We start from the raw sequence: 19,853 nt of genomic DNA, 5'->3' as shown, positions 1-19,853 counted from the left end.
TTAACCCCTTCTCTTTTGTATCCTCTGTGTTATGTCTCCCTAAGTTCGCATTTAATTTGCTTTCCGTGAGTAAACTCACTCGTGCATTGAATTGTTGTGTCTCATTCTTTCCTGATCACTGTGTTTTTCAGGATCTTTCGACGAAGCAGATTATTGGTAGAGGAAGTGAGTCAGAGGGTCTTTACATCTTGGATCAGCAACTACCTCGATCTCCTCGATCTCTGGTATGCTCCACGCGTTTAACACCTTTTGATGTTCATTGTTGTTTAGGGCATCCTTCTCTCTCGGTTTTGAAGAAGTTATATCCACAGTTTCATTCTCTGTCTATTCTAGATTGTGAGTCTTGTCAATTTGCCAAACATCATCGTTTACCTACACTGTCTCGAGTCAATAAACGGGCTTCGTCTCCCTTTGAGTTAGTCCATTCAGATGTTTGGGGTCCTTGTCCTGTTGTGTCTAAGTCTGGCTTTAAGTATTTTGTTACTTTTGTTGATGATTTCTCTCGTACTACTTGGTTATTTTTAATGAAGAGTCGTTCAGAATTATTTTCTATTTTTTGTGCATTTTATGCTGAAATCCAAACCCAATTCAATACTTCCATCCGTTTATTGCAAAGTGATAATGCTAAAGAATATCTCTCTGGGGAATTTCAATCTTATTTGTTACAAAAAGGGATTCTTCATCAGTCCTCTTGTGTTGCCACTCCTTCACAAAATAGAGTTGCTGAAAGAAAAAATCGACATCTTCTTGAAGTAGCCAGAGCCCTCTTATTCCAAATGAATGTACCTAAATGTTTTTGGGCTGATGCTGTATCCACTGCTTGTTTTTTGATCAATCGCATGCCTTCCTCCGTCCTTCATGGTGATATCCCTTATAAAATTTTATTTCCCACTAAATCTTTGTTTCCTATTGAGCCACGTCTCTTTGGTTGTACTTGTTTTGTTCGTGATGTTCGTCCACAGGTTACTAAATTGGATCCCAAATCACTCAAATGTGTCTTCCTTGGCTACTCTCGACGTCAGAAAGGGTATCGTTATTTTTCTCCTGATCTGAATCGGTATCTTGTGTCTGCGGATGTAACATTCTTTGAGTCCACTCCGTTTTTTCCGCCATCATCTGTTTATAAACCCAGGAGGAGGAAGATGACCTCTTGTTATACAATGTTCGCTCTTCGTCTCCTCAGACTACTCCTACACCTTTCGCTCATGTGCCAGGTCGCCCTCCCATCTTTCATGTGTATTCCAGACGCTTAGAGGACTCTGACTCCGTTCCGCTACCCGCTTCTTCGTCGACCGATCCTGCTCCTACTGATCCTTCATTGTCTGATTTGGATTTGCCCATTGCTCTTCGCAAAGGTAAACGTACTTGCACTTATCCTATTTCATCTTGTGTCTCTTATGATCAATTATCCTCCTCTTCTCGTTGTTTTGTCACTGCTTTAAATTCTATTTCAATTCCCAAAACTGTTATTGAGGCTTTGTCCCATCCTGGTTGGCGTGCTGCAATAGAAGAGGAAATGATGGCCCTTGACACTAATGGTACTTGGGAGTTGATGTCCTTGCCCCCAGGAAAGCGGGCTATTGGGTGCAAATGGGTGTTTGCAGTGAAAGTAAATCCTGATGGATCTATTGCTCGCCTCAAGGCCCGTTTAGTGGCCAAAGGTTATGCACAAACTTATGGAGTTGACTATTCTGATACATTCTCCCCAGTTACCAAGCTCGCATCTGTCCGATTGTTTATTTCCTTGGCGGCTACTCATGATTGGCCTTTGCATCACCTAGATATTAAAAATGCTTTTCTTCATGGTGATCTTCAGGAGGAGGTTTATATTGAGCAACCACCTGGTTTTGTTGCTCAGGGGGAGTCAGGTAAGGTTTGTAGACTTCGAAAATCGCTTTATGGCTTGAAACAAAGTCCTCGGGCATGGTTTGGCAGGTTTAGTGAGGTGGTCCAACAGTTTGGAATGAAGATGAGTAAGTGTGATCACTCAGTGTTTTATAGAAATTCTGATAGTGGAGTAATTCTGCTTGTAGTATATGTGGATGATATCGTTATCACAGGAAGTGACATTGCTGGCATCACATCCCTAAAAGAATTTCTTAAAACACAGTTTCATACAAAGGATTTGGGTTCCTTGAAATATTTCTTGGGAATCGAAGTTATGCGGTGTAAGAAAGGCATCTTCTTGTCTCAAAGAAAATATGTTCTTGATTTGTTGGCAGAAACAGGAAAATTGGGTGCTAAGCCTTGTAGTGCCCCAATGACCCCTAACCTTCAACTTACCACAGAAGACAATGAGCCATTTGCAGATCCTGGAAGGTATAGAAGATTAGTTGGCAAGCTGAATTATTTGACGGTGACTCGTCCTGATATTGCATATTCAGTGAGTGTGGTAAGTCAGTTTATGTCTTCTCCTACTGTTGCCCAGTGGGATGCTCTGGGACAGATTCTTTGTTACCTTAAAAGGGTCCCAGGGCGAGGCCTATTCTATGGTAACCATGGACACTCAAATATTGAATGCTTTTGTGATGCTGATTGGGCAGGCTCGAAAGTTGATAGGAGGTCAATTACTGGGTATTGTGTTTTTGTGGGAGGTAACTTGGTCTAATGGAAAAGTAAGAAGCAAAATGTGATCTCCCGTTCTAGTGCTGAATCTGAATATCGAGCTATGGCACAAGCCATTTGTGAAATCTTGTGGGTACGTCAACTGTTGGAAGAAGTTGGGTTCACAAATTCGGTGCCTGCTAAGTTGTGGTGTGATAATCAAACAGCTATCCACATTGCCTCCAATCCAGTATTTCACGAGAGGACTAAACACATCGAGATTGATTGTCATTTTGTTCGTGAAAAGGTCCAACAAAAGATAATATCAACAGGATATATCCGAACTGGAGAACAATTAGGAGATATTTTCACTAAAGCTCTAAATGGGACTCGAGTTGATTATATATATAACAAGTTGAGCATGATTAACATTTATGATCCAACTTGAGGGGGAGTGTTATAAGTTATAGAAAGTAAATATGTTAATATAGGAAGTAAATATTGATAGATGAATCAGTTGCTTAATCTTAGGGATTATATAATTATAGGCTTGATTTTCCTTCCTGTTTAGTTACCGTCTCTCATGTATAAATAGGTTGTAATCTCTATTGTGATATACAACAATAAATATTATCTTTCTACAAAATTGAAGCAACTGTGAGACGAATTGACCAATATTGTGTCGATACCTCCATGTAGTTGTGGATGAGAGAAGCTAGTCCAGAAATAATCTCAACAATCATATCCCTAATTATAGCCTAAGCATATTTCAATCATATCACACAATCATATCACACAATCATATCCCTAATTATCACTACAAATCTAGGCTATTTATAGAAATAATCTCAACAATTCTAAAGCTAGTCCAGGACAAGTTTGCTTATTGAAAAGGTCACTTTATGGTTTAATACAGACTTCTCGACAATGAAACTTGGAATTCACATCTTTCCTGCAGTCCTTGGGTTTTGTTCAATCAGTACTGTTAAATTTGGGTCAGGCCTAACTCACCCCAAAAGCTAGCTCAAGGGGGAGGAGTGCCTATAGCCCATATAAAGAGCACATTACCCCTTTCCACAACCGATGTGGGATTCAACACACCCCCTCACGCCCAGAATTTTTACTGGTGCGTGGCACATTTATGGGGCATCCAACATCGGATGGGGAGGCTTTGATACCATGTTAAATTTGGGCCAAGCCTAACTCACCCCAAAAGCTAGCTCAAAGGGGAGGAGTGCCTATAGCCCATATAAGGGGCACATTACCCTTTTCCACAACCGATGTGGGATTCAACAAGTGTGATATACAATCAATCATGATACGATATAATATACAATACAAGTCAAGGATTTTTCCATCAAAAGTAGTAATGCAGCAGCAAAGGCTGCAGTGGTGCTGATGATAACAGTAGTGGCCGGACAGAGGTAGCTGTAGCTAGGTGGTTGTGATGGTAGAGGTGACCAAATGGTAGTGGTGGTGGGCTGGCAGAAACGGCGCTGGTGGTAGTAACAATTTTCGTGGTGGTGGCAGTGGTAGTGTCACATGACAATGGTGGCAGCAACAGTCAAGTTGTGGTGATGGTTGTTAGGTGATGGTGGGTCAGTGATGTGGGCAGCTAGGTGGGAGTGATGATAGTTTGTGGCAATACTAGTTGAGTGGGAGCGTTGATGATGGTAATTGACAATAAAGAAATCAATAAAAAAACTACCTAGCATACCATTATATTCATTTTTGTAGGTAGTTACTATATTATTCAAAGTGTAATTAATTAGATTGTTTAATCATCAATCGATAATGTAATTTTTTTTCTTGTGTTACCAAATAAAATAATATAATCATGATCACATTACATATTTGGTTACGTTATACCAAACATAGCTTAAGGTGATCTACAAGAACCGCTAAAAAACTAACCTCAACCATTAACAAAAAAAAAAAAATTAATAATAATCAATAAATAATAAAATATTTATTGTTACAAATATGAAATATGGAGACAAAAGGTACACTGTGAGAAGGGATCTATAATGTATAGCAGAGAGATTGAAGGGAAAGGATAAAAAGTTCCAACAATTACTATTTCACCAAAATTTTCTATTGCATTTAGATATGCAATCTCTTGAACGTAAGGATTGACATTGATCAGGATGCAACAAGTACATTAGATGAAACTTTAATGAAGGAAAAGCTTCTAGAAAACAACCACCAAAACCAGAATGATGAGACTTTCAATGTTGTAAAATTAAAATGAAGAGTATCTCCAGTGGAAACAATGTAACTGAGAGAAGTAATTACCTGACAATAACCAAGATCGAAGTTATAGAATGAGTAGGTCAATAGTATATCCCCTAAGATATTCACATTTGGATTGTCATCCCCATCATAGAAAGAAAGTGACCTATCGGTCCTCACCTGGAGAGACAGATAAAAAATTAAAATAATTAAGTCAAAATTGCATTTATAGGTAAAATCAACTGGATTAAATATTTGGAAGTTCCGTATTTAACTGTTTAGCTTTATGCATACCACATCTTTGTCTATAAGGCCTTTCCTTTCCCTAAATTTTGTAAATCTCTTTGCCTGTTCAGGAGAGATGCTCTGCAAAAAGGGAAAAGGTAGAAAAAACGCTTCTCCATTAGACATACAGAAATGATAACCATATTTGAAGAAAAGTAAGAGCAGAACAACTCATGCTATCCTGACATACAAAGGTCCATTTGTCATAACTAAACAGAATAACACCGCCCACAAGCACTTGTATAAAGGTGATGTTTTATGAGATCATATCAACATGTTAATAAGTTATTACAAAAGAAGGATATTATATTGTATATAAAATATCAATTGGCCTCAATTTTCAGTACTATTACAAGTAATTTAGTTGAGAAGTGCATCATGAAACGAAGACATTGGTCCGACTCATAGTTTTCCGCACCTACCAATCAAGTTTCCATTTTGGCCCCCCAAAAACCTGCATAAGGTTCCAGTTACCTGGTTCAGTAAACTTTTAACTAAATCTATGGCTCTGTGCCTACAGTCCGTTTAATATATTTATAATTGCACCAGGAAAATAGTGAAGGAAAAAAGAAAGACTATCAGTGTAATGGAGAAAAGAAAATTCATAGCCAATGCAAATTCCAAAACATTAGACGCTGTCTCAAATCCCCCATCCCAGCAAGGAAAAGAAGCAATAGTAGCTCTTTAGACCTCCACAGGCATATTATACAGTAACATATGGATGCAGGGATCTATGATTATATAAACAAAGAATACCAACCTGCCATTGTCTTTTTATGGTTTCATACTCCAATTTTTTGTTATACTGAAGGCATTCCCTTTCTTCATATGTTGAATCATATGTATGATATCCCAACAGAAGTGGCCACACCTACAAGCATAAACGAGAGATTTAAGAATGAAACGGTGTTAAACCAAAAATAGTATCTACTTTTTTTTAACACACTGCAAAGAACAAACCTCTCTCCTTAACGTGTGCTCAACTCCTCCATAGAATATTCTCTTCCTTAAAGCTTTAGAATCCATGACTCGTCCTTCAGAATCCAAGAAAGTGGACCACTGCAGATAAGACTAAGAAAACTGAAGAAAACATATAATACCCCCTACAAACCCGAGTTAAGCTCCATTAATTTAAAAAAGATCCTCTTTTGTAGTTACACATATTATAGAACAAAATCTATCATGGAACAGGATATATAAGCAGTTTCCCAAGGTGAGTTCTGCAAACCATAAACTCACAAAAATTAGGCCCATTAATCTTAAAAAAAGACTCGATAATGGCAATAACATATCAAACCAGAGTTAAGACCCTCATATTATCATAGTTACATTGTGCATATTCCTGACAAAAGTTTTGCAATTTTAATTGCCCATGATGTGAAAGCATATCTGATCAAAGAGTGAGGATGGAGGACCTCAGTGTCAAATCAAAGAATTAAAATCAAAACATAAGGAAACCTTTGTTAATCACAACTTCATTCAGAAGAAGCTACTGGTTGTAATTTTGACTTGTCAAGGAGCCAATAAAATTTGTTTTATGCCCTCCACCTCTAAGCCTTCATGTGAAAGCTGCAAAAAGCAGGAAGATTCTTGCACAAACTGTAAATAACGGCCATTATGGCCATTATCTAACGGCTACTAACGGTTGTGATTCTTACATAGAAGTCGTAACGGCTGCAACACCTTTTTTTAAAAAATAAAAATAAAAAATTGCAATGACGATCTTAACAGTAATGACCACAAAAAAAACCTTAAAATAATGGCAGTTACATTATGTAATAACCATTATTTGAAACCATGGTTGAGAACCATCGTCAATGGCCCAGAAGCATTGACAGGTAACTTCAAATTGGCAAAAGTCCAGTGGCAACTGAATAGTGAAATAATCAGAAGTGTGGGTCTCACAAGTGCCAAGTAATTAGGAGGATAGTTTCAGAACGAGTGTTATTTCCCTCATTTTAGGATGGTCAATCGCATCTACAAAGCTGGAATTTGCATAAATAAATCTTCAACTAGTTAACTTTAGTGTTGTTAGAATTGATGAGATTCCAAGCTACAATTAAAGGAGAATGTTATGGAAAGTTGAATCTATTTAATATAGGATTTGTATTCCTAAATAGATAGAATAATTATGTTTATATATTCCTATGATCATGGGATTTGATATATTCCTATTATAGTTGGAGAATCCTTCATTTATGGTATCATACCATATATGTCTTGAATCTTTCATTATAAATAGAGAAACCCTTTGTATTAGTGAGATAACCCAATTCAATAAAAATGTAGCCCTTTGAGATTTTGTGTCCATGGATATAGGCTCTCATCGCCGAACCACGTTGTTGAATCCCACATCAGTTGTGGAAAGGGATAATGTGCTCATTACATGGGCCATAGACACTCCTCCCCCTTGAGCTAGCTTTTGGGGTGAGTTAGACCTGACCCAAATTTAACATGGTATCAGAGCCTCCCATCCGATGTTGGGCCTCCCATAAATATGTCACGCACCAATAAAAATTCTGGGCGTAAGGGGGTGTGTTAAATCCCACATCGGTTGTGGAAAGGGGTAATGTGCCCCTTATATGGGCCATAGGCACTCCTCCCCTTGGGCTAGCTATTGGAGTGAGTTAGACCTGACCAAAATTTAACACACGTAAATCTTTTTGTGTTATTATCTTCTCTTTTTTATTATTCTAAATTTAATATAGTATAAAGCCTTCAATTTTTTGAGGTTTTTGTTTGGATACTGTTCACGGGCACTATTCATCGGTACTAATTATGGATACTGTTCACACATACTTTTGTATTCGATCGGTGTGGTTGTTCAATTCTATGAATTGTTTTGTGTTGATGTTTTCTCACTGGTAGTACCTTTGGAGAGAAATTTTGTGTTGATATTTTCTCACCGATATTACCTTTGGAGAGCAATATTGTGTTGATGTTTCCTCGCCGGTATTGCCTTTAAAGAGGGAAGTGCATTTCTAAGGATTGTTTTGTATTTTGATACTTTGTGTGAATGCCTAGTTTTGAATCTGCTCATGAGTTGCTGGTCAAAAGCTGTTATGAGTAAGTTTCTGGCTTTTATACAGAATCTCATCAAGGGAGAGTGTTAGAATTGATGAGATTCCAAACTACAATTAAGGGAGAATGTTATGGAAAGTTGAATCTATTTAATATAGGATTTGTATTTATAAATAGAATAATTATGTCTATAAATTCCTATGATCATGGGATTTAATATATTTCTATTATAGTTGGAGAATCCTTCATTTATAGTATCATACCATATATTTCTTGAATCTTCTATTATAAATAGAGAACCCTTTATATTAGTGAGATAACCCAATTCAATAAAGATATAGTCCTTTGAGGTTTTGTGTCCGTGGAAATAGGCTCTTGTAGCCAAACCACATAAATCTTCTTGTGTTATTGTTTTCTCTCTCTTTTATTATTCTAAATGTAATAAGTGTTTTAACTTGTTGTTTTTGGGTTGTATGAGTGAATATTAATTATAAATTATATGTTGATAGTTATGGGCAATCAAGGATAATTTGGGTAGATAGTTGAATATTAGAAACATTTAGGTTTTAAACTGATGCTTGTATTGTGCTTCCACGGGTAGTGACATAGAACCTGTATATACATTATAAATAATGTATTGGGCTGAGCAGAACTCCACATTTATGAATATTGAGTTTGGAATAACGGTTTATTTGAGCTTCCCTCCAAATCGAGTTTTAACTCCACTTATCTGTGTGTGTGTTGTAACTATTGATTTCTATGCAAGTGGATGGTTTATTTATGTGATATATCATCTACAGCCTTCAAGAGCTTTGAGGGCCTTATGTCAACCTAAATCCAGTGTTGGTCACAGCTCTTGGGTTAGGTTGTAGAAGAACAAAATCCATCAGCAAAAAGGTAGAGATTAGGTTAGTTCCAAGAAACGACCAAGAACTGAAGTACGAGAATTATTATTCTTCCAAGGGAACTAACACCAAATACCCTAATAAAACATTCATACATGTGAGACCTATCACTGACTAGTTAATTTGTGTTTAGGAAAGAGAACCCTTACCTCTTCAAAACCTAGGGGTGGCTGTCGTGGTTTTCCCCACACAAGTGTCAGCTTATCAAACTGCCAAAAAGATTGTGGGAAGAATTTAATTCCACACCCAAAAGAAGGAATACGTGCATTTATTTATCAACAAAGAAGAGATAAAATCACAATAGATATGTAATTATTCAAGAAACATGATTTAATTTAAATCTTTCTGGTGTTATTTCTAAATTTTTCCAAACAAAAAATATTTGAACTAGAACAACTCACATGCTCACACACTCAGACAAGCCTCTTAGTTCATTCCAACTTGATGTCAAATAGGTCAAGAATATATAATAAAATGCTATTAAATGATGAACTCAGTTGATGATACAAGTTTAATAAAAAAGTCTAGAATTCTAGATAGAGTGATATGATAGAGTTAGAAACAATGAAGGGCTGATATCTCTTTTTCTCTCTTTTTTTACTTACAATAGATGCTGAAAAATAAGAAGAAAGCAAATAAGATGATAGAAATGGCTGCCAAGAGGCCCGAGAAAAGGATCCCCGTGCAGAGAGAATTCTGCCCCTCTGAAAATAGAGGTAAATTCCAGAATATACTGATGCCTTCTCGCATCACCCTTCTTTCTCTTTATACTCGTTCTGTTAGCCTTCTCTTCTAGAATATTCCCCCCTTTTGCCAGCTGTCCAACCACATGGTTTTTATCTCCTTATTTCCCTCTTGCATTTCTAGAATTCTCCATATCTCTAACAATACCACCCCCCTCAAAAATAGCCTTGTCCTCAAGGCTGGATTTCAAACATAAAAATAGTAGAAGATAGTGTAGCAGCTCCATTAGTTTATGTAGAACTAGAAATATTTGCAGACCGTTGTGATTCAAATTGAATCCACCACATTTCCCCGGTAGCACATAATAGCATCTCAACAAACAATTGCCTAAAATAGTTACTTTTGATTTTTCTTCAGATCTTTTTATTGAACCAAACTGCTTTGGTGACTTTCTGGAAATCAGTTAGTCTCACCACCCAACCCATTCTCCACGCCGTCGTCCGATCTACTTTCCGGTGAAGCACCACCTCCAGATCCGGCCCCACGCGCCGCCCCGACCAGCCTGTCTCGGGCCATGCGCCGGCGCGCGCACCCTCTTCCGGCGACCGTTTCATGCCGGCGATTCTTCCTCCTGCATTGTCCGGCGACGGCGACTACAGCCCAGTAGGTCCGGCCGCTTGATTCAGCTCGCCTTCACACGCCCTTTGTGAACAGTAACTTCGAATTTACTGTTCACGGCTTGGGTCCCTTTTTCTTGGCAGATTCGGCTCTTTTTTGGCAGATTCGACTCCCTACTCGGTCCCTTGTTGTTTCAGAATCTCTCCTGACATGTTTGAGAAGCAAAACACACTCAATATAGGTTCTGAGTCTCTTAAACCTTCCTTTTCAATTGCTACAGTGAAGTTGCAAGGGAGTAATAATTATGTATTTTGAGCTGGTTCACAAACTTAAGCAACATCCTCCATCTTCCAGCATTGATCACTCCGGTAATTCTTTTGCTTGTCTAACTAAGTCTTCACCTGTTGGTCCATGGATCCTAGACTCTGGTGCTTCTGATCACATCTCTAATAATCACAATATTTTCTCTACTCTTGTTTCACCTTCTACATTATCTAAAGTCACCTTAGCTACTGGTTCACAAACTTAAGTTCAAGGAATAGGAAACATACAACTTCTTCCTTCTATTTCCTTAACTACTGTCTTATTCACTCTTGAATGTCCATATAATTTAATCTCCATTAGCAAATTGACCAAAAATCTTAATTGTTCAGTAACCTTTACTGCTGATTCTGTTGTTGTGCAGGACCGGAGTTCTGGGAGAATGATTGGAACAAGATCTGAGTCACAAAGATTGTACCACCTCTCCGGTTGCTTTTGTTTCTACTACGTCCGCTGAGCTTATTCATAACCGTTTGGGACATCTTAGTCTTCTCAAATTGCAGAAAATCGTCCCCAGTCTTTCTTCTTTGTCTTCTTTATCATGCGAGTCATGTCAACTTGGGAAATAAACTCGGGCTTCATTTCCCAAGCGAGTCAATAATAGGGCCACTTTGATATTTGACATTGTTCATTCAGACATTTGGTGTCCAAGTCGTGTCAGTACAACTTTGGGATTTTAGTATTTTGTTACTTTTATTGATGATTATTCTCATTGCACTTGGTTGTTTTTAATGAAGAATCGCTCTGAGTTATTCTCCATTTTTCAAAAATTTTGTACTGAAATACATAATCAATTTGGTGTTCGCATTAAGGTTTTGCATAGTGATACTGCTCTGGAATAGGATGATTTCTTCCACAACTAAAATAACACAAGCAGTTGGAGTTGGACTAAATTTTTAACCATAACATTAATTGTAACAAAGCATTGATATCCTCAATTTATGTAGAAGGAAATCAAAGCAATTTCAACTATCCCTGTCAGTTTTGAAAATGGCTCATGTTTCTAATAATCCAAAAAATAATTTGATACATTTTGTATGTCATGAGATGACAAAAAAATGACCACCAGTCCCATAAGGCTGGCAAGATAAAATGCATGGTGACTCATCGAACAAAATGGAAGTTACAAATCTTGATTCTGAGATGCTAAAGGTTTCCACCACTGCAAACTTTTATTTGTCAGTTTTCAAATTTCATCACAAAAACAAATTAGTCTCCCTATTTCACCCTTATTAAGTGAATATCAAGATAACCATAGCCCCTTAAAGAAATTTTATAATTACCTAAACAAATATGAGGTGAAATATAAAAAACCTTTGAAAGATGAAGGTAAGTTTTGTGTGCAAGTTCCAACAGTTTTTTCAGAGTCTTGTAATTTTTTTAGGCATTTATATTATTGCAAGGTCACCATCTAATTGAAGGAGTCATGCAGTTTGTGAATGCCAAATATCAAGTATATTGAATTATTAATGCTTAGTCATTTAAATAGCTCTTAAAATTGAACAATTTTTTCTATACATAATACAATTCAAAGCCAAATCATTTTATAATTTATTTTCAATTCTTGAAATTTGACATGCTAATCTAAATGAATAAATTAGTAAATCCCACAATCAATCCATGAATGTGAATGCAATGTTGTTAAAGGCATGAAAAGGCATCGAGCAAGGCTGGGTGAAGCACCCTCACCTTGCCCAGATGAGTTGCACCTGGAGTGACAGAGGTGAGCGGCCAACGTAAAATGGCAGAGGCGCCTGGTGTATGAGCCGTCACCTCGGAAAAATAGCTTCTTTTTTTTCATAAACAGCAAAAAAGAAAAGAAGCAGAACAAAAGCAAAGAAAGCAAGGAAGAAGAAGTGGTTTTAGAAATATTTAATAGTCACCTTTTTCCTTGGAAGAAGAAAAGACATTGGGATCTTTTGACTTTTCCTCACTTTTTTTCCATCGTATTAGTAGTTTATAATAAATTATCTTGGTATTCGTACTAGTAATATCTAATAAATAATGTTTATTTATAGAAGATTAATATTAATTTCTTTAGTTATATATATTATTATTATTTTATATTCTATATTAAATAATATTATTATTTATTATATAGACTATTATATTAAATAGTATATATAAGTTATATAATTTTATTATTAGTTAATATGATTATTTATTATTATTTAATTATTTATATATTGATATATTATCTATATATTAGTAATATATTTATTTAATTATATATTATTTATAATTACAATAATTAAATTATAATAATTATAATTTTTATTTATATTATCAATTTTATTTATATATATTAAGAAATTATATTAATCTTCTATATATCATATATAAATATATTGTATCTCCAACTATATTTTATATGTTTTCATCTAACTAAAGAAATTAATATTTAGTTCGATTAAAACATATAAAATATAGTTGGTGATACATGTTGGCTTTGTCGCCTTTTTCAAAAAAAGTGTCGCCTCTTGAATTGATAACATTGTGTGAATGGCAGGAGAACTTATGGGATTGTAACAGACTATTAAAGGTACACACATATGCATAGGGCTGGTCAATGCCCTGTGAAATACCAAACTAGCAACATGCAATGTTGGAAAGCCTATGCGAAATTGCTTTAAGATATGCAACTAGACTACCATTTGCAATATATCATTCCAAAAATCTAGAAAAGTGTCCAAGCTTCAGATAAATAGTCGGATAAATGCATGCATATGCATGTTGATCCAAGATATGTATATGCACATGTACATTACAGTCATATACACACTGAGGATATGGATTAGTTGAAAAGTAATTGCATCTACATCACAAAACCCACATATTCTAACTTCTTAATAGTGCATTCACATTTAGGGAAAATGCCCCCGAAAAGCATTAATTTAACTAAATATCGAGATAATTCCCCTGAAGTACTAGATTGAATAATTTCCAAAGGGCACAAGAGGTTACCTCAAGAGGATCTGACGGTACTGTACTTTGAATAGGAACTTCCTCTGTGTCCTTTGGTATCTTTGGAGGAATATCAAGGGAAGAATGGCTGTAGTTTTTCCTCTCAACAGCACCAAATCCATTGCTTTGATTTTCTCGGAACAATTGTGAAGTTGTTTCCCTAGCAAATCTGGTTACAAGAGAAAATTTTTCCAATACTTGGATTGAGAGATCTCGAGCAGGATCATTGCTCTTTTGCCTCTGCCTCCTGACATTTTGAGAAATGCTAGAGCTTCCATTGTGGGCATCCCTAGCAGCTCTTTCTTGGTTTTCATAAGATGGAGATTCACCAGTTGAAGCATATGCGGATGCCCCACTTGCAATAGGAACGGCCCTAGGAAGCTCCAAAGAGGATAAAGTTCTCTATGGACAGCAAACAATGAATCAGATAAGAACCAAAGCAAGCAATGTTAAACAACACAAAGGTTCTCGAATGAAAATGCAATGCCTAGGTCAATTTTGGGGATTAGCCCCCTGCCCCACCCCACACACATACACACAAGCTAGTAGAAAACAATATCTAAAGCAAACCTAGTTTTAAGAAACAAAATATTGCAATTAAAGAGTGCCTCAGAGCAATGTAATAGAATGGTTGCCATGTAACTGTGGTTATTAGCTATCCAAAGAAAGCAAACAAAATCAATCAATTCTACACACCTGCAAAGGATTTTGGAAATCATTGACCAAAAATACATTTGCATCTTCCAATGACCTGTGAATTGCAAACAAATATAAGAAAAGGCATCCATAATGATAAATAAGGACAAGTTGGATGTCAAAATAAGCAAATTTAAAACTCACCCGTAACTAATGTGAGACAAAATATTTCAAAAGTACATAATTAACAATTGAATGAAGTAAAGAAAATAAAGAAGGGCATCACACATGCTTTAGATATGGTATGATGCCACACCCTTGCAAAAAAACACCTTCTTCCTCTTCTAATTAATTAATAAAATTAAAGGGCGAAACTGTGAAAAAACACAAAATATTTGCAAGAGATGAAACAAAGGAACAACCACAGAGGAAATAAAAAGAATTTGGCTTCTAAGATTAGGAGTAACTAAAAGCCCAAGGAGAAAGAGAGAAAGAAGGAACTTGTACAAACCATCCAGGAGGAAAAAAAAAAAGAGGTTTCGTCTACACCCTTAAACATGCAAGTGTTGTTGTTTTACCAAATACTCTGCATAAGACATGGTTGAACCGAATTGCCCCTTTCTGCTTCCCAAATAAAACCTCACTGTCCAATAAGCATGCATTTGACCCACTATTTTGCCAAATACTATAAATGACAATTTCAGCAATTTGGAGCAGGAGAAGTTCTATCCATGGTTTTAAATAACGGCACATAACGGTCGTTATATAACGGGTTTGGGGGGGGGGGGGGCCGTTACCCATTACCCCGTTATACAACGGGCCCCCTGATTTGCAGGCGTAACGGCTATTACCAGTAATTAAATTTCTTTTATATCCTTCCTCTTATACCCCCTATTCTCATTTTTATTAGTTTCTACACTTTTCAGCAGCTTCAAAAGCCATATTTTTAAATTTTCTCTTCCCTTTCTCTTTCAAATTTCGATCTTCCCTGCATATTTCTCATATAAGCTTAAATCCATCATAAACTACTCTATTTCCAAGCTTATTTCTTCTAAAAAGTTAGTTAAATTTTATCTATTTTAGTTTTTAGTTGTTTTTTCCCGTTTATAAAAATTTTTTTTATGGATTAAAGTGTTAGTTTTGAGTTAAAATTATACTTTGAGCTATTAGGTTACTCGATTTATAAAGATTATGTTGGCTTTTCTTATTTTAAATTATATGATATTTAACTTAAGTTAAATAATCTATATTTTATGTATATAAGTTTACTATGCATTTGTATATATTGTTCTAAATTAAATCTAATCAATATCATTTCATTTATGAACTTTGCAAATTTTTTTGAAAAATTTGCATAGCATCAGGCCATTACCATTACAGCCATTACAGGCCTGTTTCCGTTACTCGCGACCGCGAACGCGGCCACGACCACGACCACGACCACAATTTAAAACCATGGTTCTACCCCTTCATGCTAACAAGATAATGTCAAAATAAATCACCATAACCAACAAAAAGAAAAGAACGAAAAAAAATCATCCTGCAAACACAACATAAATCATCATGCTCGCTTTTCTCCCACATTTAAGTACTAAATAATCGTTTTATTTTTTTCTATCCACATATACTCTGTTACTTGCAAACCCAAGCAAGAAAAACTGCCAACCTTAACCTCTGACCCATATCTATAAGGGAGCACATGTAACTAGGTTAGAGGTCATAGAGGCCAAAAAGGAGGCTTTCCATAGCCTAAGCAAGACCATGGTTTGTTACTCGATTCCTCATAATCCACAAGCAATGCCCTATTTTAGTTCCCATAAAATTTCATATACAACCCCAAAACATTTAGTCCTGAATCTCGACAAACAAAATAAAGACAAATAAATAAAAAATAAGCAGTGGAAAAATCAAGGCAGCCAAAAATGACGACAATAATCAATGTATAAAATACAAAATTCTTGTTGCATAGCATATAAGTGGAAGTTCAATGTAGGACAGATGCTCTTACAATAAGTACATATTGGCCAATTTGTAAGCTATCTTTTGAAACAGAGAGTTAGTTAATATAAGGGGAAAATGCATGCTAAAATGGTAACCAACCTCACAATCAAAACATGTTGCTTTATTGTAGCAAGGAACTCTTTGACTCCTCCATTGTAGAAGTAAAGAGGGGGAAATGCGAGTCCTGCAAAATGCCTCCTTTTTAAAATGTAGAGAAGTAGACAAAAATTAATCAGATTAGTTATTAACCCTAAAAAATGTAACTAGAAATAAAAGCACAGATAACTAACCAAATAGGCAATGATAAAACTAAGATGACATTGGAGATTAAAAATATATATATGTAGTTTGCATCATTAGTTCAAAATTGGCAGTACTTGAAGTAAACAGTGGATGGAAGAAATCATAGTTATTAAAAGCGCATCTCTGGCTCAACACTCACCAGACTTCAACTCTAGAGCTTTGTCAGGAGCCGAGACTGAGAACAGAATTAGAAGATGAGAAAGAGAAGAAATTGAGATGAGAAGTAGAAAATTACAGTGAGATGAGAGAAAGAATCAGACTAGGTGAAAAGAAAAATAATATAGAGAAAGAGTAGAATGATCTTTGTTATTGATTCTTCAAGAATGAATTTCAGGTACAATTATCTTCCTTTTTATACAAGTCTGCTGTAACTGCCCTAACTACTTGAGCTGACCTGTAACTAAATCAATGCTTCCCTCCAAAAATCTTCAACAATTAACTGCTATTCAACTATTTTCCCTCCAAAATACTCCACATGATCAGCTCACTTCTCTGCAGCTCTCTTCTTTCTCCTTCTATAACATGTAACATACTTCTACGGGAAAAAAAGGCACGCAATATCACAATGCTCTCACCTTATGCGCCTTGCTCTAGGCTCAAGGCTCTAGAAAGAAGCCTCTTGTATTTCCACCTTCGACAGGCACTTGCATTGGCAAAAAACACTACCACTCAATCCAAATTAGCCAATCTACCAGAATTCCATATTGATGCACAGGAAGTTTACAGAATTAGTATAGTTGTCGATAACTAGTCACTAAAATCTCATCAAACCACAATATTCATAATCACAAGCCTCCTATATTTCCATTTTCAAAACTCATGATACTTCTAATCTTTTTTTTTTCATATATTATTTATAAATTCTTTGATTCTCTTTCTCATCTTAACTAAGTTTTGGACTCTTCTATTTTAAATTTTATCTAAAGTTTCCTTTTTCAATACCACTGAAAATGTTATGTGGATTCTTTATTTTAGTAGTTTTTCAAAATAAATTCTTCTTTTTCAAAGAAGACAAATAATATACCATTTTAGGTAATTTATTCCTTGATTATTTGACATCTATTTACAAAGTAATATTAACATGTTATTTAAGTCCTCCATTTAGGTTATCGAAATTTCTTTTTTCTCATTTTTTGATGCTAATAGGGCCATTTGGATTCATTTGTGAATATAAAAAATCTAAGATGTTTTCGAATGTCCAAAATTTGTGTTTATTTTATTTTCTAACAAGTTCAAATTAGTAAATTGGTAATTTTAGTAAGTTTGGTTAAACAAAACTACATATATTATAAGTTTACTTCATTTTTAATTTTCATTAAATTTTAGTTTTTGTGGCTCACCTTATTCAAGCGTGCGTCTATGCCTTATGACTTGTGAGAAGATTTCAGATTAAACTGAAATAACCAATCGAACAGAAGTATAAATTTGATTCAGTTTTATTTTTTAAGAAACCGCTTGGATCGGTTTGGTCTACTAGAGAAAGAAATCAGTTGAACTGAACTGAACCAAGATAAGTATTTCTGTGAAGAAACTGATTATGGGTATTGCCTTTGGCTTGGTGGCTAAGATTGGTAACCTGCAAAAACAGGTTTAGTGTGCTACTCAATACTATGATACTTTTTTTTTCCCTCTTTAAACTTAACAATAGATCGCAATCATTCAATTGGATCCATCCTAGTCATCCAAACCATTCTATATATTAAATCTTACCTCATAAACTTGAAAACCTAGCTAGCCACCCCACTTCCACGCTGCCCTTCCATCTCCAATCTTCTCCTCTCTTCTCTTTATCTGCTGAATGCCACCATGGCTCTTCTCCCTCAAATTTGAAAAACCAAAACCTACTTGCATTTGAGTTATTTATTTGTTCTTTCACTCTAACCTCCACCCAAATTTGATTACCAGCAGATGCAACCTGTTAATTCAGCATCAGACGTCCAACTACATTTGAGCCTCATCCACCTACAACCGTCACTCAACATGAAACAGCCTTCACCTCTAGTAATTGTCCCTTCATGTCCAAATTGATGAAGAGTTCCACATCTCTGTCCTTCGTTATTTTATTTAGGGGATATGATAATTTTTTGACTTTTCAGATTTTGGAGCCCCTCTATAATTTGTGATTTCAATTTTGTGATTTATTCAAGTATTTTGTTAAAATTTTGTTGAAATATTATTGAGTAATTTGTGAATTTGTGGTTACTGATTTTGTAATTTGTGAATCTGTAATCTGCTTTGCAATAGTTTGTGATCAGTCTATAATTTCTGATTTCCATTTTTAGTAGCTTCTGTAATTTGGATTTCGACTCAAAGTGGCTGTAAACGGTTGTTCTGAACTGAATCAAACCAACTTTTTCGGTTTCATTTGATTCAGTTTCCTTAGTATATTCAGTTCAGTTCATTTTTTAAAAACTTGTAATTCGGTTTTCGGTTTAATCGATTTGGTTCAATTTGGTTTGAACTGAACCCACAGATTGCACAGTCCTACTTATGCCTAGACACAAAGACCCTTCTGCACCTCAATGTGCCTTGAGTCTTTAATAACTATGGAAGAAATGCACAATTGGTAACAGGAAGGAAAAAAAAAAAAAAAAAAAAAAAAAAAAAAAAAGAGAGAGAGTATGATGGCATTAACCAGTTCAATTCTTAAGTGGTCATTTCTAACCAAAATCATTTTGCATGAAAAAGCAAGAAATCCTTCTGAAAATGTGCCATGGAGATGCACGCATCACTCCTATCAGCTTATTAGAAGCAACTGCACACGGCATGAAATTAATGTATTGTGATAAATTGCAGAAAGATTTTGTACTTAGCATGAAAAAAAAATAATTTCATATAAGAGCTGACAGCAGGTTAATTACTGGATCATGCTTTGGCTTGCCATAACAAACCAAGAAATCCCATTTCTTTCATGTTAAAGGTTTAGTAAGGAGAGTCAATAATTTTCAGTAATTTCATTCTCGAGATCAAACATTAAGTAAGAAAATCAGCCAAAACATAAATCTCAGAATGATTTTCCCTTATAAGAAACATTTCAGTTAGCACAGAAACTACTAATTTCTTTTTTTTTTTTTTTCTGTTATATCAACCAAGCAACTAAACAGGGAATAGATCTACCTTAAATCGACTAAGGAATTAGTATTGTTATAGCTTCTGAATTATTAAAAGAATTGCTAAGCCAAATTAGCTTAGCTAAAAGAACTAGCATGTTATACCTGATGACAAAACAACTATTATGTACTGCCACCCAAGAGTTGGAGTGTGTCGACGAATGGAACGCACATCTGTAAAAGGCACGGCCTTTATGGTGTAAAGACTGCTATCTACAAAACGAAACCA

The 19,853-nt window shown here is 35.5% G+C and overlaps 1 protein-coding gene across 4 annotated transcripts in view; it reads right to left on the bottom strand.

Annotated features, from left to right (window-relative positions):
• Positions 1–19,853, bottom strand: part of LOC110617288 (TBC1 domain family member 15) — a 29,910-nt gene that overhangs the window by 9,311 nt on the left and 746 nt on the right. For 3 of the 4 annotated variants that reach the window (XM_043957878.1, XM_021759986.2, XM_043957877.1), the window contains exons 4-12: positions 19,730–19,837; positions 16,311–16,395; positions 14,271–14,325; positions 13,575–13,976; positions 9,137–9,196; positions 6,022–6,120; positions 5,822–5,932; positions 5,071–5,142; positions 4,840–4,956 (exon numbers count right to left, since the gene is read on the bottom strand). In XM_043957878.1, the coding sequence (XP_043813813.1) occupies positions 4,840–4,956; positions 5,071–5,142; positions 5,822–5,932; positions 6,022–6,120; positions 9,137–9,196; positions 13,575–13,976; positions 14,271–14,325; positions 16,311–16,395; positions 19,730–19,837 (1,109 nt within the window). The remainder of the gene's footprint in view (positions 1–4,839; positions 4,957–5,070; positions 5,143–5,821; positions 5,933–6,021; positions 6,121–9,136; positions 9,197–13,574; positions 13,977–14,270; positions 14,326–16,310; positions 16,396–19,729; positions 19,838–19,853) is intronic. The other variant, XM_021759987.2, reaches the window with a different exon arrangement.

This window comes from Manihot esculenta, chromosome 6 (assembly GCF_001659605.2).
Source record: "Manihot esculenta cultivar AM560-2 chromosome 6, M.esculenta_v8, whole genome shotgun sequence".
Lineage (NCBI taxonomy): Eukaryota > Viridiplantae > Streptophyta > Magnoliopsida > Malpighiales > Euphorbiaceae > Manihot > Manihot esculenta.
Note: the sequence above shows the minus strand (reverse complement) of the source record. Positions and strands in the feature narration are given on the sequence as shown.